This window comes from Canis lupus, chromosome 13 (genome assembly GCF_011100685.1).
Source record: "Canis lupus familiaris isolate Mischka breed German Shepherd chromosome 13, alternate assembly UU_Cfam_GSD_1.0, whole genome shotgun sequence".
In the NCBI taxonomy this organism is placed as follows: Eukaryota; Metazoa; Chordata; class Mammalia; order Carnivora; family Canidae; genus Canis; species Canis lupus.
In genome coordinates, this window is record NC_049234.1 from 35,698,321 (window position 1) to 35,722,213 (window position 23,893).

Consider the following 23,893-nt stretch of genomic DNA (forward strand, 5'->3'; position numbering starts at 1 on the left):
TTTCCCTTGAAAAAAAGAAGGGAAATGTAACATGGGCCAGAGTGAAGTGGGTCCTTCCTTCCTCGTGGCATCTCCTCTCATCCAAACAATACATGATCGAGAAGGCCCCACCCAGGGAGAAGGAGCAAATGCCCCCTCCACTTTTAAAGAATTGGCATCACTGATAATGACGATTCATTTAAGGATTAACTTACACACCAGTACTGAGGCTGGGGGAAACGACACATGCAACAACCCAGAATAATACAATGTGTTGGAAACTCACACCAGCAGAACTCACCAGAGAGCTTAGTAGGTCACAGTGATTCCATTTCCTTCAATAAAAGAACAAGCTCTAAAAAACTAGCATGCAATAGATTTGATCTTTCTTGACATCTACACATGTCAAGATGTGTTGACAGCCCACGTGTAATGTTAGTGCAAACCAGTGAAAAAAAGGAGTCATCAAGACCACAGCCTTGAGTCTACAAACAGGAAAAATCAATGAAACTGGCAGGCTGATGGCCAGGCAGGAGGAAAGGAAGAGAGAGGACATAGTTAAGAAGCGGGGGTAAAGTTCAGTAAGCAACAGCCTCACACCAGTTCTCAGGCATCCATCCAACAATCATTCATTCATTCAAGAGATAGGTACAGAGCCACAGAGTCCTCTTCTGTGCAAGACTGCATACAAGGCACAAACCAGAAAGGCAACACACACGGAAATTAAACAGATATAAGAGAGCATAAAGCAGAGACAGAGAAGCAACAGGGTTCAGATACGACAGGTGTCCACTGTGTGGCAGTGGTCCCAGCAGCAGCTGCCACGCTGGCAGCACAATGAGTCAATGACATCCACTGTCCTACTGAGAAACAAATATCCTGCAACCAGGCACCCCTCTCCCCATCTGCAGAGGGCCCAAGAAAGACAGTGCTGCTGACGGGTAAAGATGTTAAACCAGGAGCCTCAAAGACTGGGGCAGAGATGGAATTTTCAATGAACAATACTAGACACCTAGACAGCCATTTGGAAGAAGATCAAAATAGACCCATACCTCACACCAAACACAACGATAAACTCCAAATGATCTAGGATCTAAATGTAAAACAGAAAACCATAAAATAAGTTCAAGTAACATGGGTTTATTCCTCTAAAACCTGGATATAGGAAAACGCTCTATAACTATGATGCAAATCCAAGTACAGTTTTAAAAACTGATAAATTATGTAAAAATACAGCAAGAATACCACAAAGCCAAAATATAAATAATCTGAGAGAAAAATTTTTACAATATATATCACAAAGGGCTAAGAGCTCTAATATATAAAGAAGTCATAAAAATTGAGAAAAAGCTAAAATCCAATAGAAAAAATGAGCAAAAATTATGAGGCAGATACTTTAAAATATATATATATATATATGTATATATAAAGATGGTCCTTGCCAATTAAAAAGATGTTGAATATCACCTATAGTATATCTAGTTGGTCAAAATGTAAAAGCACAATAACAAGCTGTTAACAAACCTATACAGAAAAAGCACCCTGGGGATCTCTGGGTGGTGCAGCGGTTTGGCGCCTGCCTTTGGCCCAGGGCGCGATCCTGGAGACCCGGGATCGAATCCCATTGGGCTCCTCCCGGTGCATGGAGCCTGCTTCTCCCTCTGCCTGTGTCTCTGCCTCTCTCTCTCTCTCTGTGACTATCATAAATAAATAAAAATTAAAAAAAAAAAAAAAGAAAAAAGAAAAAGCACCCTGGTGCACTGCTCCTGTGAATGCAAGGTGGATGACCTTTACAGAGAGAAATTTGGTAAAATCTAACAAAAGTGTGTCTATGTGTTTCTTTTTTTAACCTTTTGACCCAGGAATTCCATTTCTAGGAATTTATGCTGAAGACACAACATCAATAACACAGAAATACATATATATGAGGTTATTCACTGCAGCATCAATTGTAATTACAAAACAACAGGAATCAAAATGCCCATGCAGAGAAGACTGGTGAACAGAATATGGCACATACACACATACGGTGTGCTACATACCCGTGAAAATGGTGCAGGGGAGGTCCCCATAACCTGAGAGGGATCAATTTCTAGGATATGCTGGCAAACATGACAGAACAAAGTCAAATATAAAAGAACATATCTAATATGCTACCTTTTGCACAAGAAAAAGAAATAAGAACATCTATCTGGTTTTTCCTAACAACGAACAAGCAAACAACCCCACCAGAGTAAAAAACCAGGAACAGATTAGATTAGTCACCTATGAAGGTAGATGGGAATGAGAGGGGTAAGAGAAGCAGTGGCCCTTCTCTGGATATGACTTTTTGTACAGCTTTGACTTTTGGAACTATTCTCATGTTCTGTATAATAGTTAAAAAAAAAAATCAATCAAGATGGGGGAACCTTGAATGGCCATACAAACAGAACCAATAAGCCTAACTACATTTCAAATAACATAATTACCTTGACAGGGAAGATTAAAGAACAAACCCAGTCAACTTCTAATCATAGTACCTTGTATATTTATCCCCAGTATAAAAAGAGCACAAACAATTCTTAAATTCTACTTAAAGGGATCCCTGGGTGGCGCAGCGGTTTGGCGCCTGCCTTTGGCCCAGGGCGCGATCCTGGAGACCCGGGATCGAATCCCACATCGGGCTCCCTGCATGGAGCCTGCTTCTCCCTCTGCCTATGTCTCTGCCTCTCTCTCTCTCTCTGTGTGACTATCATGAATAAATAAATAAAATCTTTAAAAAAAAAAAATTCTACTTAAAGCTCTGTTTTTATAGTGACATTGCTTGTTAATTCTGAAACTACTTTCTATATACTCTAAGACTGAGAAAATGAATAAATATGTTGATAATGCCAGGAGCCAGATTTCTCACTATTAGAGAAGGAAGATATAAATACAACAGAGGGAAAGACTAGAAATACCCCTCAGGTTTTGGATTGGAATTAGAGATAACAGGGCATGAACTCCAGAACACTATAAACTTCTCAAAGGGCCTAGAAGCAATAGCAGATTTAGTGCCAGATTTTGCTTTCTAAATACCATTTGCCAACAAAAGGAACTAGAATACCAGAAAAGGATATCTGATTTCAAAGCTGAGACAGGGAAAGTACAAAATGAACATAAATATCTCCACCCAGAAAGTAAAGAAATGCTCAAAAACTGATGAGGAACATACCAAAGGATACCAGGGCCAGCTTGTAAGAGCACCCACTGGCCCAATCTAGCCAATGGGCTGCAAAATAAAGAATGAGAGCAAAGGATAAAAACCCACTGAATAAAGTGAAGATCTGTAAGTCCACAGTAATGATGAATGGATGGGAAGAGGGAAGGAGGCAGAGAGAAGGATGGGAAAGCTCTTACGTGCACAAGAATGCTAACCTGTAAATGGATAAGGACTGATGAAGTTAGACGATCAGCTTTTGGCAACCATCAATTGACTCAGGTAGAAATCTTCCTTGAATGCCAAATCTAGTAGGCAAGAGTTTGATGAGAAACAGGATATTTACATGGTCTCAAAGTATTTTCCCACAAATTACTTATTAATTACAAAAAGGAATATAGTTAAGTTTACACTGAAGAAACCCAGCCTACTCCACTGAAGCCAAAAATCAAAGTTATGGCCAATAATGGGACAAACCAGCCTCACGCGCTTCCTGATATAATGCACAGCTTCCCTTATTCTGCATCCGCCACTCTAGCAAAATGCATAACATCATAATCATGAAGCAACTGCAGGGAAACCCAAGCTGAGGAATATTCTATAAAATAAATAGTTGGTATTCTTCAGAAATATCGGCATCACAAAAGACACAGGGAAGCTGAGAAACTATACCAGATTAAATATTACTAAATAATGTGGAAACTAAAAGCAATGTGTGATCCTGAGCTGAATCCTAGTTCTAGAAATAGAACTGCTGCACTGAGGTACTTAGTAGAATTGAAGAGATAAAGGAATTCTATCAGTTTTAAATTTCCTGATTTTAATCATCATACTATGTAAATGATCTCATCCTTAGGAAACACACACTTAGGTGTTCAGGGAAGGGGCCTCAGGTCTTTAACCTACTCTCAAATGGCCCTAAAAACTGTATGTAAATACACAGAGTTCAAATAATAAAGCAAATGATACATGATGGATCTGGATGAAGAATATACCAGAGTTCTTTACACCATTCTTGAAGCTTGAATTTTTTGGAAATTTAAAGTTATTTAAAATCAAAAGTTTAAAAAAATTAAAATTCTGGTAAACTCAATCACGGAACAAGTCTATTAAAAATAGGATGTGGGGGAGCGGCGCACCTGGGTGACTCAGTGATTGAGCATCTGCCTTTGGCTCACGGTGTGATCCCAGGGTCCTGGGATCGAGACCCGCATCGGGCTCCCTGCATGGAGCCTGCTTCTCCCTCTGCCTGTGTCTCTGTTTCTCTCTGTGTGTCTCTCATGAATAAATAAAAATTAAAAAAAAAAAAAAAAAAAGGATATATGGGGACCTGGCTGGCTCAGTCAGTAGAGCATGCAACTCTTCATCTCAGGGTCATGATTTCAAGCCCCACACTGGGCATAGAGGTTACTTGAAAATACATATGCATACATACATAAATCCTAAAAACATCTTAATTTAAACAAACAATATGTGTTTTCATAAACATAAGTACTGTGAAATATACACATTTGGGAATACAGATGAAATTGGGGAAGACAAATTACAGACTAAGATCATAAGCCACAAGCAGAATAGTCATTCTTTCACTCAAAACACACACTGTGTTCCTTCAGCAAGCCAGCCACTGGGCTAGGCAATGAGAATGTGGTATCACAGCAGTACACAGTACAATGAAAAAGCCACCATTGTGGGGATCCCTGGGTGGCTCAGCGGTTTAGCGCCTTTGGCCCAGGGCGCGATCCTGGAGTCCCGGGATCAAGTCCCACGTCAGGCTCCCGGCATGGAGCCTGTTTCTCCTTCCTCCTGTTTCTCTGCCTCTCTCTCTCTCTCTCTGTATCGTAAATAAATAAATAAATCTTAAAAAAAAAAAAAAAAAAGCCACCATAGGGGCACTATGATGAAAGTGACACCATGAAAGCTGCCACACTCTTCATCATGAATCAAGTCTAGCATAGGGGTCTAATTTCTTTTCCCTGAAAAAATTAAAACCCTGGAATACAACTGGAGCTATACCGTCAAAAGAATTAGAGAGAAAGTGACTCAGGAAGAAATATTGAGGGAGTTGTGGTTTTTAAGCCAGCTAAAAGAAGTTGGAGGAAACATGGTAAAAATCCTACAGCAGAAATAAAGTAATAACAGGAGACTTTAAAAACAAAGAGAACTAGCAGACATCTAAGAACATTCTACCCAATGAGAGCAGAAAACATATTCTTCACAAATATGTATACATGGAACATTCTCCAGGAGAGACAACATGCTAGATCATACACGATATCTCAGTAAATTTAAATGAACTGAAATCACACAAAGTATGATCTCTAACTGCAACAGAATTATATTAGAAATCAACAACAGGTGGAAATTTGGGGAATTCACAAATATTTGCAAATTAAATAGCACACATCTAAATAGCCAATGTGTCAAAGAAGAAATGACAAGGGAAATTAGAAAATAATTTGAGCCAAATGAAAACAAAAACACAATATATCAAAAATGGGATGCAGTAAAAGCTGTGGTTGGAGGGAAATTTATAGCTACAAATACCTCTTAAAAAGAGAAAAAGATCTCAAGTCAACAACCCAAGAAACTACAAAAAGTACCTGCAAACTAAAATCAAAGCAAGGGAAGAAAATAATAAAGACTATTATCTTTATTCTCAAAAATAAATAAAAGAGATAATTTTAAAAATAGAGAAAAATCTACAAAACTAAAAGCTGGTTCCTTAAAAAAGATCAATGAAATTGACAAAATGCCCCCCAAAAAGGACAGAAGAGTCACATTACTAAAATCAGGGCTGAAAGAGGGTGTCTGGCTGGCTCAGTCAGAAGAGCATTTGACTCTTGATCTCAGGGCTGTGAGTCTGAGCCCCACGTTGGATGTAGAGATTACATACATACACACATACATACACAAACAAACTAACTTAAAAAATAAAAAATAAAATAAAATAAAGGCTGAAAGAACAGATATTACTACCAATATTAAAAATTAAAAAGGATTATTGGAACACCTGGGTGGATCAGCAGTTGAGTGGCTGCCTTCTAATCTGGGCCTGATCCCAGGGTTCCGGGATCAAGTCCCATTATCGGGCTCCCCACAGGGAGCCTGCTTCTCCCTCTGCCTGTGTCTCTGCCTCTCTTTCTGTGTCTCTCAATAAAATTAATAAAATCTCAAAAAAAAAAAAAAACTTAAAAGTACAAAAACAGGGGATCCCTGGGTGGCGCAGTGGTTTGGCGCCTGCCTTTGGCCCAGGGCGCGATCCTGGAGACCCGGAATCAAATCCCACGTCGGGCTCCCGGTGCATGGAGCCTGCTTCTCCCTCTGCCTGTGTCTCTGCCTCTCTCTCTCTCTCTCTATCATAAATAATAAATAAAAAAAAAATTTATAAAAATAAATAAATAAATAATAAAAAAATAAAAGTACAAAAACATGAAGTTCCTATGGGAGATTTACACAACATATTAAAACAAATTCATTTTCAAAATTCTAATTGAACAATAAAAACTCAAGAAATGAAAGAAAATCCTATTTGATAAACAACTTCAAATATATGGAGAGGAAAGGCCTGGAAATCACAATTCCTGTAACTCTGACACTAACTCAGTATAATGAGAGGAAAATCTTTACCTAGGTAACAGTGGAATTCTGAGCCTAAGACAGGTTAAACTCAGCACAAACTGCACTAGACAAAGTGATGATTTTTTAAATAGAATTCTAAAGTTAGAACATTGCTGAAAAGCTACAGAAATGTTCCAAAAAAACAGATAGAAATAGAGAGGAAGTCTATCCCCATGTGCATACAAATGCAAGCTTATTTTTGTTTACCCACAGCACTAATTACTTTAACAGAGGCAGAATATTTTAATTAAGACAAATAATCAATATTACACTTCTCTTGTCAAGTCTGGTTAATGAATTTACTCTGCTATGTAACCATAAAATGTCTAGGATAGATCTAAAATTAGTGAAAATAGCTTTGTATGGCTTGTGGAACTCTTCTCAAAGTTCCAGGCTTTTAAAACAGATCTGAGAAGTATTTCTATATTATCTTTCCCTTGTGAAACAAACAACAGATATTGCTGTCAAAACTTTGTTACTACAGATGATGATACACAATCACTGTGTTCTAACTAATATGCTGGACAAAAGGCACTATCTAGACACTATAAGCAAATAAAATGGATATAAGAAAGACAATGACCCTATTCTGGGAGACTGACAATCTATTTCAAATGAAATCAACCAAATGCTTTCTTTGAATGTTCTGTAGTCATGACTCTACTTTTAGTGTGACGAACAGAAAAGCTTTAAGCATGACTTTCTTGGGTCAATTACAACAATCATCACTGGAAAGTAATGAGTAATGCAGAAATTCATTGATAGCAATGCTTCAACCTACATTACACCTAAATAAACCTACACCAAGTTCTGCAAGGTAAATAAAGAGATGAGGTCCCGATGAGAAGAAAAAAAAAAAAAAACATAGTAAGAAAAATAGGCAAAGAGTTTTGAATAAATAATTCCTATAGAAAGGAAGAGAGTATGGCGGTTAAGAGGATAGATGCTGGAGACAAACTCATGGGTTTAAATCCCCACATCACCACTTACTTGCCATGACTTGAGCAAGTCAATGAATGTTTCTGCATCTCAATTTCCTCATCCATAAACTAGGGACAACAACAGTGACTATTTCCTAAAATTTTTGTAAGAATGAAGTTGCTTTATATGTAAAGTTTACATACAACACCTTATATCTTAGATATGACACCAAAAGCACGAGCAATTAAGAAAACACAGATAAACTGGACTTCAACAAAACTTAAAACATCTCTGCTTCAAAGGTCACCATCAAGAAAGTGAAAAGACAATACATAGGAGAAAATTTTTAAAAATCATATATCAGATAGGGAAACTATATCCAGAACATAAAAAGATCTGTTACAACTCAGTAAGAAAAAGACAAATAACCCAAGTAAAAAAATGGTTTGTAAAGGATCTGAATAGACATTTTTCCAAAGAAATATACAAATGGTCAATAAGCACAATGAAAAGATGTTCAGCATCATTAGCTCCAAGGGAAAAATGAATCACAGCTACGATGAGATACCACTTCACACTCAGTAAATGACTACACTCAAAAAGATAATAACGGGTGTTGGCGAGGATACAGAGAAATTGGAACTCTCACACACTGCTGATGAGAATATAAAATGGTACAACCACTTTGGAGAACAAGCTGGCAGTTCCTCAAAAAGTTAAACACTGAGTTACCATATGACCCAGCAATTCCATTTACTAGGCTTATACATAAGAGAACTAAAAACATATGTCCACACAAAAACTTGTATGTTGAATGTTCATAGCACCATTACTGATGATAGCCAAAAAGTAGAAACAACCCAAATGCCCAACAACTGATGAATGGGTAAACAAAAAGTGGTCTATCCATATAGAATAATATTACCAGCAGTAAAAAAAAGAAGTATTGAATCATGCCCCAACATGGATGAATCCTGAAAACATTATGTTAAGTGAAAAGAGTCACAAAAGACCACATTGTTGTATGATTCCACGTATAGGAAATGTCCAGAACAGGTAAGTCCACAGATAGATGAGTGACTGCCTGAGACTGAATGAGGAGTTATTGTTACGGGGCATGGGACTTCCTGATAGGGTATGAAATGTCCTAAGACTGACTGTGGTGATGTATGCACAACTCTGGGAATATAGTAAAAACCATGGAATTGTATAAAGGGGTAAACTGTATTAAAACTGTTAAAGAAAAAAAGCACCTTAGAACAGTGCCTTCACACAATAACTGCAAATTGCTTATTTTTATTTCAGGCAGAAGGAAATCCCTTCAACATGAAAATGGGAAAGCAAATTTGAATTAACTGAAATTGGCCAAAAGATCATTTCACTTGAAACAGTTGCTGAATGGACAGGACATATTCAGAAGTAACAAGAAATAAAACAGTTCAACACCACAAAGCATTCTGTTTCAAATATAGATCAGAAGCCTAGCTGCTAGTAATGACTAGAGGAGACACTTGGTTCTTAAACATTGGGGCAAGCCCCCAAAGACTATCAAACTCTTTTCCTTCTGGCCTTCAAAATAGTTGTAGGAAAAGTGAGCAGGAAAAAAAAAATCTGAAAGAGGTTGCTTCAAATAGTATATCTGAATAGTATATTTGGATTTCAAAAATTAAATGGAAGTGATGTAGTTTTGTCATAACTTCACGTGGTTTTCTAGGGAGCTAAACGATTTTATAACCTTGGAGAAAATGTTCACTGTTCAGATTTAGAGACTAAGGAGAACCATACCACTTTGCTTCTAGGAGTTATGGAGTGATTCCCTACCAACGTATTTGTCAGGGTTTAAAAAGCAGAAAAGAAACTGTTGCAGAGGAAAATTTTTCCTCTACCCTTCAAATGTTCTTCTGGATGGTCCAAGGTTTAAATTGACATGACACAACTTAACAGAAAATCCCATTTAATTTCATACATTTGGGAACCCCACATACATGAGAGGTAGTACAAAGACAGATAAAATGAGGGATCTATGCCCCCTGAACCAAGGAATGGGATAGGTCTGAGGTTTTAAAGGGGAGGGCCACAATTCACAGGGCAATAAGAAGAAAAGCACATGTTTGGTAATTAGATACATGCCCTGCATATAGATGGGTCATTCAAATAAAATTTATCTCCACTAATAACTCTTATTCTGGGAAAGATACCAAACTGAGATTCTTCTAGGTCACTAAGAGAGGGACAAAAGTTTCTCTTGATCCTACAGAGTTTCAGTTGTCTTCAGCTCAAAAGAGTCCACATGTCAAAGAGGCACAGTTTGGGGAGACTTGCTCTGAACTCCCTCAAGACCAAGACCTGAAAGATCAGACCTTTGTAAGTGAGGAAGAGGCTGTAGTCAGCCCTGGCACCAAAGCTCCCATGAGCAGAGGCCAGAAGGCACAAGTGGCAGGAACTAGAAGGTACAGGGAGAACAGAACCTCAATGTTCTACTTGCTCTCCCTCGAGAACAAAGATCAAGTCCATGTTTTTTTAATTTGGAACAGCTACAGAAGATGCCCTTAGACACTCAATGCTGGTTTCCGGGTCCTTTCCTGCCAGCTTCAACCTATACAGCAGGATCCCCACACATCCCCATAAAACAAAGCCCGCAGACCACGCCCAGTACTCTAAACTCAGTTTCATCTCCATTCAACCTTATTTTGAAAAGTTTCAGAAATAAAAAAGATGCATTTTTTTTATCTCAACAAACGACTGATTTTCTGATAGCCCAAAGCTACTTCTACTTGGTGTAAACATCTAATTCTCCTGCAAGTAGTGGTCACCACACTAAAATTCAGTACTTTCCATCAGGCATAACTAGTCAGATTGGGCTCAGCAACTTCTATTGGCCAAATACCAATGCTTCCAACATCGACTTAATTGTTCATCTCTTTCAGCTGGGGGAAGGGGGTGTCCTTCAGTTCTTCAGCCCATCCCCAAATTATTTTCTCATCACCAATTCAAGTCTCCTGAAAATAAAACAAAGCCATCTGTTTTCTTTCCTCTATACATTCCATAAACCCTAATAGGAAAATAGCACCACTGTATGTCAATTATATCTCAATAAACTAAGGGGGAAAATCAAAAGAAAGGAAGAAAAGAAAAGGAAGGAACGAACTATCACAAAACATCAGTTTAGAGGAAGAATTTGACACAGATGTTAGAAGAAAAAACTGCAAACCTGAAGCAATTTCATTTAAGAATGGAGATACATGATGAGATGAAAGTAAATGCACTGGTCACAAAGCATTTATTAATGTGACTATCTGATTTCTATTCTTCAAAAGAAGAAAGGTTTTCATTTCTTTTTATTTACCTTTTTTCATTGATTCTAATTAACCCAGAAAATAACAGAGCTCATTATGAAATAATTAGGCACTGCAACAAAAGAGATTTTGCTATATTAATTACAGAAATTAAGAAAGGAAAACCCACCTCTGGAAAACATACAAAATTCCTTTCTGTTAAGAACACATATACAAAATACAGTAAAGAATTCAAATTCATATTGAGAGGTCACAATCACAAAATCAGAGAGGTCATTACTATGAACAAATTCAAAATTAACTGGACAAGCATGCTCAATGCATTCAAAGAATTTTAAATCATTGCAAATCATTCACTTAACCATGCTGGAAGAAGAATTTCCCTCTTCAACAGACAACATAAATCAATAGGGTGCCCCATCAAACAAGGACTAAACAATAATCAGGTTTTTAACAGTTCTGATTTAAAGTTACTTAAATCAGAATGTTCCAAAGATCACAATCCAGAAATTTTAACCATTCATTCACACCACCATGAAACAAGCACTTAAAAAAAGGAACCAAAAGAAACTAAGCACATAGATCATGTACCTGGATCAATGAGAACTTCTTGTGCCCCTGGAAGAAAGAACAGATTATGGTCTTTTATTTGAAAAACAAAACTTCTTTCAAAGACAACTACTAATCACATTTCATGATTCACATCGCCTTGCAAAGTCTGAGGCACTTGTATCTGATCAGAAATGCAATTCTGAGTGACAGTATGTCACATGTTCAGTGCCTTTTTGCTTTAGAAGGAACGAAAGAACAGCTGCCATTACTAGTACTCTAAACAAACTGTGGAGGGCCTCTTGACTCCTGCCCTCCCACCCTCCAAGCGCATGTTCCTCCACTCTCCTTAATCAAGTATGAGAATTGCTTATTCCCACAGCTAAGCCAAATGACAAAGGAATAGTAATTTGTTTGTGCAAATATATGCCCACAGCTTGGAATGAGGGCAAAGTTACTGGCAGGTCATACGGAATTTAGCTCCACTCTCCTGAAATCTCACACTAACACACTCACTGAATTACTGGATGCTTCACAAACTAAGGATTTCCAACTTTTAGAAGGTACAAAACAGTTAAATTCATTATTATCAAGAAGCTTTGAAAACCTCAATCATCTGCTAAATGGCCCAAATATCAATGAGATCCAATTAGCCTTCTCTGTAGAGCGTAATTTCCCATGATGGCAAAACACACCTTAAAAAGTACTGGTTCCAAGACTTGTGTTTATTATTAGTTAGGATCATTTTTAAGCATGTTAGCAAGATTCAAAAAGGTATGTCCCAATGACAGGCATTCTTATTGAAATAGCATATTTATATAGAGAATAAGTCCCATAATCCTATTATGAGCTATTTTCTGCATTGCAATGTCTATATTTAAAGGCAGACAAATAAAAATCACTGTAACATAGAAGCTGTGAGTATAATAAACAAACAGGTGCTTTCTATTGAATACCAACTACACACCAAGCAGAATGCTTGAGAGCCACTGCGTGTGATCCTCAGAGCAGCCCTGCGTAGACAGGGATGATTAAGCCGCACCACTGATGAGACCAGTCAGAGGAGCCAGGAACATCCCACCATTACACTGCCCATGCTGCCATGCCCTGTGACAGAGTGGATAGATCTGCCCCGAGGGGACATTCAGCTGTGTGGACCCTTGGAGAATTTGGGGTTTCCAGATAACCCTAGAAACTTTCTGTTCAGTGAAAAACCTGGTCAAATATACTACACAGTGCCACATCTGTGAAATAAGGAATGTGACTGGAGCTTTTTTCTGCCTCTGCTCAGAGTCATTATCATCATCATCAATTATTTGACCTCTCAGCACATCTAGTGATGAACTGGGCCCCATACCAAGTGCACTCCGATTGCAGAGCTTTTAAAGTTCTCTTATTCAATGTGTAAAAATCTTCGTCTCGTGTCTCACACAGGCAGCCGACTATCACTTCTCACTGGTGTGGACGGACTGCCTGAAACAACCCTCTTCTGCCTTTTAAATTCCCTTCATCTAATCCAATAGGAGTCGGTAAGCCACATGGCCTAGATAGTTTTTTCAAACAGCAAAGGAAAAGCTCAGCTGCCAAAAATGGACAGCTTTTTACCAAATGGACTTTAACATCTAATTAGACTTCCTGGCAGCCTTTTATTAGCTCATTTCTAGGCACTTAATAGTTTCTGATTGGGAAGAGGAGCACATGTACTTTGCTGTCCGTTATCTGGCCTACTCAGGAGGCCTCTTGTCTTAGGTGTGTGAGGGGTGGGGAAATAATGGGTGCTGTCTGAAGAAATCACACAGTGGCAGAAAGGGTGTCCTCCAGCCAGGTCTCTAAGGGGTGAAGTACCTTGACGTGCTCGGAAATTTGATTATCGGCATCACCAGGCTCCAATGGACTGATTTTCACATTAACCAATACCAGAAGACTAATAATATAAGAAAAGTGGAAGTTGAACTTATCAATGTAATAGAAGGCATAATTATCAGTCAGACCAAAATATCATAGTTCAAAAATCAGCACAAAAATTTCTCCTCAAAGGCCCAATCTCAGGCAGGAGGTTATGCAGTGAGCACGCACACAGCAGAGCTGGAAGGGGTTTTCCTAGGTTACCTGGGACGACATTTCTGTTAGAGACAGACCTGCTGCGTAGATGAGCGATCAAGGCTGATCATGGTGCCTCTCACAGACAGGAGCCAAGACAAAACGGTCAACTCCCATGTAACTCTCCCTCTGCCACCTTTTCTAGGCTGGCTGAGCCCTGACTCATGGATAGATGACCCTCGTGGGTCTACAGACAGGATGACACCCCCAATCGCTTGAAGCCAATCTCTGGGAGCCAAGCCACACTGCCAGGGTTTAGACCCCTGCTCTGACACCTGCTAACTCTGTGAGCTTGGTCAGGTTGCTTACGCTGTGCCTCAATTTCCACATCTGCAAAATAGGGACAATAATCAAGGCTATCCTGCTGGGTTGCTGTGAGAATGAAAGGATTACACCGGTTTGTGTAAAGTGCTGAGAATTGTGTGTAGCACGTTCTAAGTGCTAAACAAATGGTAACTATTAAGGTGATTTCACAAACCTCTCTTCTAATCATCTTTCCTACTTCCTTGTTTTCCCATTTACAAGTTCTTGGGGAGCACCCTACTGCTCCACCCCATAACTTGTGGAAAGTAGGGGGAAGGGGCCCCTTCCTCCCCACTCCTCTGGTTTCCATGAGGAGGGCTCTCCCCAAAACACTCCTGACTGTGTGCCCCGATTGTCCTCCTCACTCAAGTGGCATGATTTCCAACTTCAGGATGTTTGGGAGGTGAGCTGCATATGGAAAACCCTTCTCTTTCCCTGGGTGCTGGCCCACTGCAGGGTGCTTGGCTTCCTACACCCTGAAGACAGGGGCAGGTCCTCTCCTGGGAAGGCCTGCTGCAGCCCAGAGCCCCCTGGGATGAGCGAGTCTCTCCAGCTCTGAATACAGTATGACTTGCCCATTTTCCTGCGTCCCTAAAGTTCATGGAGAATGGGGCTTTATCAGTAATAAAGGGGCCATTTGTCTCCACCTGCCTCCTCTTCCATCTCATCTCCCAGTTGGCTGGTGGAGAAAATAGGAGTGCAATGATTGGGCCCCCTTTAGCCCTAACATAGGCTAATGGACAAAAAGTTCTGTGACTTCAGACAGGTCTGGGTGACCACATAACGGCCCTATCTCTGTGCTGCTGCGAAAGCATGAGTGCAGGAACTGCTGACCCTCCTCAAATAGCTCACTCATTTCTTAACTGCATCTTTCTTCATAAAACCATCATTTCATATTTTAAACCCTTAGTAATCCCCAAAGACTATAAAATGATGGCTCTGTGCAGAATAATAGCTGAAGTTCATGAGCTCTTTTATGAGATAACCACTGTGCTAAACACTTTACATAATTTCTCTCTGATCCTCACAATTCTCCAAAGCAGACATGAGCACCCTTGTTTTTCAGATGAGGAGAAAACTCAGGAAGTATTGACTCAAGTTCACACGGCTAAATGGCAGCGTGCACACTTATACCCGAGTCAAAACATGAGGCTTGGGCAGCCCCGGTGGTGTAGCGGTTTGGCGCAGCCTGCAGCCCGGAGTATGATCCTGGAGACCCGGGATTGAGTCCCATGTTGGGCTCCCTGCATGGAGCCTGCTTCTCCCTCTGCCTGTGTCTCTGCCTCTGTGTGTGTGTGTGTGTGTGTGTCTAGAATAAATAAATAAGATCTTTAAAATAAAAAAATAAAATAAAATAAAACATGAGGCTTGGTCCCTGCAACCAAATCACCTCCTCACTGATGAGCGATCAGGGAACTCACAGTTCTTCAGACTCAAGGCACTCCAGAGACTGTTTCTACTCTTTTATGAAATCATGGCTGACTGGTTTATTATATTGGAAGAAAAGTCCAATTTCATCATTGTTCACGCAGCACACCTGAAATTTTCACACTGAGATCACAGAAGAAAAATAAGATATAACTGGAACACCAGGACATAATGGACAGTGTACTATTCTGAAGCATTAAACAAAACAAAACAAACAAAAAAAAACAAATTAAAGGAACACTGGTTAAGTCTTCCACAAACAGGAAAATTAAGACTTTTCGAAGGTACAACAGCGCCACCTATGGCCACAGAAAATCTTTCCAAGTTGCTGGAAAAGGTGCAACAAAAATTGCCTGCATGCTAAGAAAAGATCAGTAAGGTTTATAAAAATAGGATGCTCGGAGACCTTACTAAAAGCTGAGCTAGCACATACAAAATTCTGCTGTAGGAAAGGGATGGTATTCAGCACTTAATGTGGAATCTTAAACAAGACATAGGCTCATGGAAACGAACCCTAATGAGAAGGGATCTTGGGTGTCTGGTCCAACCTCTTCATTCTCAGGGAGACTGAGACCCAGGGAATCGTCCTTCCACCCTCAGTAGCAAAGCCTACTCCGAGTCCTGGCATCTTGCACTATACCAAAACCTAGCAGAGTTCTATGAGCCTGTATGCATAAAAGTCACATCTGTGTTTTTCTAATAGTAGGTAGTCTAGGTGTCCTGCAAAATACTTCCGAAAGAGCCAGTAAGTATAAATCATACAACTGTGTTGAAATACAAAAATGTTTATTTACATAGTAAAACAGCATGAGTTCCCCTCTTTTATTCTATTTTTAAAAAGTGACAATGTTAGGATGCCTGGGTAGCTCAGTGACTGAGCATCTGCCTTTGGCTCAGGGTGTGATCCTGGGGTCCTGGGATCAAGTCCAGCACTGGGCTTCCCTACAGGGAGTCTGCTTCTCCCTCTGCATGTGTCTCTGCCTCTCTCTCTGTCTCTCATGAATAAATAAAGTCTTAAAAAAAAAAAAGTAACAATGTCAAATCAACATTTTGACTTTTTTAACCTATTAAGAGTACAGAAAAAAAGCAAAATTTTCTTCACTCACAAAAGAGATAAGTTTATTCCCTGAAAACAGCTCAACATCAGTTTTTTGTAATATATTGGCTATGACCAAATTCCTAGTAATTTAAAGGTTACTTTTAGTGGATGATTACATGGTGATATGAATTCCGAATTGTAAAAATATACATCTGTACAAAAAAATCAAGTTATCTAGCTCAAGGCAATTTGGCTGTTCCCCATCTTACTAGAATGACACCAATCTCATCAAAACTTCATACTGCACTGAAGAATGTCACCGTATCCATATCACTTTAAATCATATTCATATTATATGATATGCATAAACATACTGAACATGCATCAGAAACAAACCACTCTGTTCAGTATACAAAGCTGATACTTCTAAATAATCTATGGTATTTGTGACAGCAAATGTTTCCTGAGCACCTCCTAGGTGCTCTGTAGACAAGGTGGCAAATTCTCACAATCACATAAATTAAGCAACATTATTCAAATTCCACAAATGAGAGGAAATATACTTGGGCCATAAAAAGCAAGTCTGACAAGTCCCAAGTCCCATAAAACCTACATAATCATCATTGGAAAGAAAGGAGTCTAGATTGTTACTTTCTCTCAACATTCACTAACTTAATCTTTTCTTTCATACTCATGACTACATAAAACCAATTCGGTCTTTATAACTTTCTCTCCCAACAAGCATCACCAGAGAAAAACAAGTACTAAATCATTAGCAACCGCTGGATTTTCAAAGCCCACTTCTCTTTTGCACTGTCATCATTTTAATGTTTCATTTTTAGTGCTTACAGAGTTAAAACTAAAATACTAACTTCTATGCTGTTGGCTGAGACTAAATCAACTGTGAGAGCATACAATTTCAATCTATGGCCCTCCAGCTCATAGTCTCACTGACATCTCTTCTTTTAAGGTCACATGAGGCTGAGATCCCTAAAGTCTGGGATTGATTAACTCACCAATGTTCAGAAAACCAATCAGAGGGAGGCCAGTTATTGCAATAACAGAGCACATGCCGCACAGTCAAACCAGCCTGGGCCCCAGCCCTGAGTCGGCCCCCACCAGCTGCATGAGAGGGGGCCAGGGACCCATCTCTTTCAGCCTCAATTCTCCACCTGCACAAAAGTAACACTGATGCACCCTCCCACACCTGCCCAGGGGTAGGACGCAAGGAGAGAAGGAGCACAGCCATTGGCTATGCAGGTGCTCAATAATTTCATGGCTATCATGATAATGCTAATGATGGTGATAATTAATAAGCTAAAACAGACAAAAGAGTAGAAGTAACCACAAAGAAGAAACATCTACAGGTCAAAAAGCATTTCTTTTCAGATTGCCTGCAGAATATCCTATCGATGTTTTTTAATAAACCAAGTTTTGTCCGTTAATTATAGACTTACAGGTTCATTGCAAATCTCCAGGAAAAAAAAAGAATTTGTGGCCTCTAATTTTTTAATACTAAGAAAGTTTAAAAAATAAAACAAAAGCAGGGGATCCCTGGGTGGCTCAGCGGTTAAGCATCTGCCTTTGGCCTAGGGCGTGATCCTGGAGTCCCGGGATCGAGTCCCATGTCAGGCTCCCTAGGTGAAGCCTGCTTCTCCCTCTGCCTGTGTCTCTGCCTCTCTCTCTCTCTCTCCCCGTGTCTCTCATGAATAAATAAATAAAATCTTTAAAATAAATTAATTAATCAATTAATTAGATAGATAGATAAATAAATAAATAAATCAAAAGGAGAACAAAAGCAAAAGAGCAGGGGACTACAGAATTCTTTTGAAACTACGATAACTCAGTGTTAGGAAGGAAAACAATGTCCTTTTCTCAGAGGACATGTGCTGGAAAACCACATAGCCAGGGTCTGAGCTGTCAAGGGTCCTCTAACCAAACTTGCGAATTCAGATCACCAAGTCTTAAAGCTACCTAGCACTCCACACTAACACTATGGTGACATGGCCGCTAACAGTTATCCAGTCCTCTATGTGTCATCTCACACACCTTCACAGGAACCCTAGAAGGGAAGTGCTCTCACTATTTTCCCCGTTTTAGACATAGAGAAACTGAGGCACCAGAGATTAAACACTGCAGGTCACATTAACAGTAAATGACATCTGCATTTATACTGCTGAGAAAGGCACTCAAGGGAGAATCAGCTTGTCTGGTCTTCACCTCCGAGAGCACATGCCATACACCCCTGTGGTAAGACGAAGGGGCTGCAAACAGACAATCCTGAAGTCACCACCCAGGATAAAACAACACACGATACCAAGCACGGTGACAGACCTGGACCCTTCTCTGCATGGAGGGCAGGAAAGTGGGGCCAGCGTGCTCTGTTGGCCCTCGCCTGGGCTTCACCGCACCACGTTCCCATAGGCTGTCTCCAAAGGCAGGAGAGCCTGGGCTTTTTACACTCTGCGAAGCTAAATAAAGACATTTCTCTAGAGCAGACAAAGCAGTTTTTCAAAAAAAGTTTAAACCTTTTCTTTGCCTACATTCAGCAAAGAGGAAAAAGGAAACATTTCTCTAAGAAGTGTCTAGAGTCTCACTAATCACATCAGTAGAACAGTCTCAACACATTATAACTCTTCAAATCACAGGGGAAACAGCCACCTCCAACAAAAGGCACTCCCAGAGAGCACGGGAGCAGGTCTTCTCAGGAGGAAGTAAAGCCGAGTTGGGGAAGGAGGTGGAGCCCCCACAGCAGGGCCAGCAGGACCACAGCCAGGAGGAGGCCCAGCGGTGGCACAGCCTGCGCCAGTCAGCGTGCAGTCAGTGTCCAAGTACAGGAGAAGGAGGCACGCCCAGCCTCAGACTCTACATCCCTTCCTTGCTCTACCTTCCCTTCACATAACTGGGGGACCACAGAAATCATCAAGGACGCTGTGCTGCAGAAGGATAAAACGTCTTCCAGAACCATGACAGATCCGCCTAAGCAGTGCTACAAATGGTGCACGCGGACTCCGGCTGCGCAGCCACAGTAAACCAGCTCCTAAAAGGTATGTCTGTATTCTCTGCTGGTCATGGGAACAGGTATAGCTCAGGGAGCAACACATTCAAGCCACTTCCCTATCCAACACACATTAACTACCACGGGCTTTCTCTTTGGGGGAAAAGGTGCAAAACGTCTCCTCAATCAAAACACACCTAGCAATTGTGTGTAAAGCCTTGACCTCCTTGTTCTTTGTTCTTATCTTCATGACGGAGGCCATCATTCATTCATTACGGGTCAGAAGGGTCAAGTTCATTCAACAAGCACTTGTGAGTCTGCTCCTCCAAAAAAGATTTTTTACTCTTCAATGGTGCTGACAAACATAAGCAACTCAAACTTAACTTATTAAGAGAACTTCATCAAACCGGAAATTAAGGAACAGCCCAGGCTCTGACTTAGCTGTTAAAGTTGACATCTCGAGCTGGCTTCCCTAAATACACAAAAATTTAGAAAAAGATGCAGACACAGAACCTCAAGGTCAGTCTACCAAGAAACTTTATTCAAGTGTTTCAGAAATCAACCAATCAAAAAAAAAAAGGAAATCAACCAATCATTGCAATCCGTTCATAGTAAGATTCCATAAGATCAATATCCAACAAAATCAGAAGAAAATGTCTCATGCAAGATTTCTGACTCAATATATTTTATATTTTATTTAAACATTAGTCAGGTTTAACTCAGAGGGAAATGTAAAAATTTATCACCTCCATAAATGAGTGCAGATGGGAGGAAAGTCCAGAGCTTACCTGGTCGGTGTCTGTTGGCTGCTTCAGCAGGCAGTGAGCTGCCCTGGAACCTTCGAGCTCCCGTCTCACCCCCAGTTCCACCAGGGTAGTGATAGATGACAGAAGCCGAACACAACCCTTCAAGAGCAGCTGGGTAGGGGAAAAAGCACAATCAGTAAAGTCAGTGGCCTATCATGAGCTCAAACTACATTGGCTAAGAATGATCTGAACAGTCTGATTATGTAGAAATGCCAATTTCCTCCCCGACCCCCAAAAAAATTTGAACCTACAGATCACTGATTTTGCTACAAACAGGAACATGCCACCCATGACCTTTCCTGTGAGCATGCCCAAGCTGGCCACACAGAACACTCTCAGGAAACACAAGGCCTCACTGAGAAGCTGGATACACACGTGACATGTGCCAGCCTCCTTGTCTTTTTAACCAAGGGTTTAGCACACACCACGTGGCAGGCTCTGTGCCAGGCTCTAATGCTACAGAGCTGGGTGGCAAAAAATGCCCTGGATTAAAAATACTCAAAAATCAGACCAGCAAAGCGGGTCCACAATACCCTGTCACATCACACACCCTATATGCATTTGATTCCCTTGGAGCAAACACCTGTAAGCCTGTCTCCTCGCCCAAGGCAACCACATTTGCCTAGAGTACATTTTGTTCTATGGTGGGCAGTTGCAGCCTAAGAATCTCAGGCTGTGCCACAGGCCTTAGACGTTAGGCTACAGTGTTCGCCCCTATTACGGCAGCGATCCTCATACATGTTGGTCTAAGCACCCCTCAACACTGAAAAACCACCAATGATCACAAAGAACTTTTGTTTGTGTAGGTACAATCCACAGATATTTACCATATTTGAAAATAAAACTAAAAAAAAAGAAGATGTAAATGTGTGTATCATTTCTTTTAAAATAACAATAAGCCCATCACGTGTTAAATTTTTATGAACGCTATTTTCTAAAACAAAACTATATGCTGGAAGAGAGGCCCTGGTTTACATTTTTACAAATGTCTGTTACGTCTGGCTTAATACGAGTGAGCCTGATGCTCCTGTCTGCTTTGCATTCAATCTGTTACGATGCCACGGGTCACGGCGCCCGTGGGAAAGTGCACTACAGGTTCATGAGAGGCTGCAGGAGGAAGCGCAAACAGCACATAGCACGGGCCAGCTGCACACCCCCTTCCTCAGGAACCCTACCAACCCAGCTAATGATTCTGTGGGCCCCCCACGCAAGTGGGAACCATTCTTTTCGGGTAAGTGCCTGCTGCAGGGGCCCTAATGTTACAGCTCACTGGGGTACAGATATATTCCACCAATCAATCTTCAGCCTCTTTAAGAAACCTAATTCTGAAATGTGAGTCCATTTGTCTTTAAGATTTTATTTATTTATTCACTAGAGAGAGAGGCAGAGGGAGAAGCAGGCTCCCTGCAGGGAGCCCGATGTGGGACTCAATCCCAATCCCGGGACTCCAGGACTCCAGGATCACACCCTGAGCCAAAAGCAGACTCAGACTCAATCGCTGAGCCACCCAGGCGTCCCTGAAATGTGAGTCCATTTTAAGAATTTCTTGTATTTAACGTGTCCTATAGCACGTTGCTAAACTTCTGTTAAAGAACAGACGTCATTACTTCATTCTGACTTGTATGTATAAGTACCTGACAGGTCCCCCAAATAACCTTTCGAGGAACGAACGCTATTTCACTCCTTACTCACACATTTATTTAACAGGCATTTCTGGGACATGTACAATAAGCTGGATTATGGACACACCGACCATACCTCCCGCTTCACCCCCAGGAGACGGTCCCTGAAGGGAAAACACATGTAAACACACAATTCCAGCACAAAGGGCAAGCTCCATAACAGGCAGGGCTCTGTACAAGACACCACAGGCACCCACCGCCTGCAGGGGTAAGAAAAGGTCATCCTTTGAAGTAGGTTTTTAATTCGTTTTTTAGTTTTTTAAATTGAAAAGTGAGTCACATACCATAACCCTCACCCACTGAAGAGTGTCCGACTCACAGGTGTGTAACCATCACCACCGTCTAATTCCAGATTGTTTTCATCACCCCAGAAAGAAACTCCATAGCTACCAGCACTCACATGCCCTTCTACCCAGCCCCCGGCAGCCGGTCATCGGTACCCTGCCTCGTCGGGACATTCCAGATGAGAGGTGGCCCTTTGTGTCTGTCTCCTCAAGACTTCAAATGGTGTTATCAAGGCTCGCCCATGCTGGAGGGGCACCCATGCTTCCCTCACATCTGTATCTTTCATTTACTGAAGTACAGTGTACAATATGCGTACAACACACTGATTCGGCTGTTCCCTACGTGACTCAGTGCCGACCACAAGTGTAGTCGCCATCTGTCACCACACAACAGTATTACAATATTCCTAACTACACTCCCAGTGCTGTCACCTTCCGAATTTTCGCATCTTAATAACATGCCACTGAATGGATATACCATGTGTGGTTGATCCATCCACCAGCTAATGTACAAACGAGGCTTTGAAGAATGAGAGCAAGAGGTGACTAGGTTGGAGATGGCGTTCTAAGCAGAGGGCAAGACGTGCTTAAAAACAAACCCAAGGGCAGCCAACCGTGGCTCATGGGTTTAGCGCCACCTTCAGCCCAGGGCGTGATCCTGGAGTCCCAGGATCGAGTCCCACGTCAGGCTCCCTGCATGGAGCCCACTTCTCCCTCTGCCTGTGTCTCTGCCTCTCTCCCTCTCTCTCCTCTCTCTCTCTCATGATTAAATAAATAAAATCTTTAAAAAAAAAAAAACAGAGGAACAAGGAAAGGAGCATATTGTCAAGGAAAGTGCATGCAGGCAGGTGGGGACGCGGCAGCAGACAAGGAGGGAGCGTTACCCCAGAGGACCCCCCACAGCAACCAGATGGCCAATTGCTTCTCCTCCCTCACCTTTCATTTTCAGAACTATTTTTCTATGCTTTCTCTTATTTTAAGTAACAGTTGCTATAATGACATATCTGACATCTTCATGAGATGATCTTACCTCCAAGCCACAAAAAGTCATTCACCGAGCGGAGAAGTTCCACGGACATGTGGTAATGTACCAAGGAGTCCTGCAGCATCCCGGCCTGGAGGCACAAATCCCCCACATGCTTGCGCATGCGCCCTTGGCACCGCTTCTTGTAATGTCTAAAAAATACAACGCATGGAAATGTGTCATTGCTAATGCACAGCTTCTACCCCCAAAGCAAACTAGCTAAGCACTAGTCAACCCTCTCACTACAAAAAAAGTGCTACGAAGGCAATTTTAGGCTCTGTGACTGAAAGGCAGCAACTATCATCGCCAGTGAAGGAGCTGGAATGGTCCCGACTTCACAAACACCTGCCAAGTTATTTTCTAGAGATAATAGGTCCATGTGACTTCCACCATGCATTTCACTTAGACAATGTTGGAGTAGGATTCTCCTTCGCGAATTTTCCAACTGTAACATCGGCACAAGAAAGTTTATGTTCCAGCTTTTTAGAAAATCAATTATCTTCTACTTTCTTAACTTCGAACCTATTATTATTTTATAAAGAGAGCTATGCTGCATATCATAAGCCAGCCACTTGGCTTCTGCATACAAGACCTTTATCTTCACTCCTTCAGAGCCAGCTCCAATCATGTCTTGAGGGCTGGGGCCTGGGCCATCACCAGCAGCTCCCTAAATGTTGGCGAGGGT

The 23,893-nt window shown here is 41.0% G+C and overlaps 1 protein-coding gene across 1 annotated transcript in view; it reads right to left on the reverse strand.

The window, feature by feature from the left end:
* TRAPPC9 (trafficking protein particle complex 9) overlaps positions 1-23,893 on the reverse strand; it is a 544,705-nt gene that overhangs the window by 504,742 nt on the left and 16,070 nt on the right. The window contains 3 exon segments of the mRNA XM_038555604.1: positions 11,587-11,613; positions 20,201-20,329; positions 23,215-23,360. Coding sequence (XP_038411532.1) covers positions 11,587-11,613; positions 20,201-20,329; positions 23,215-23,360 — 302 coding nt within the window.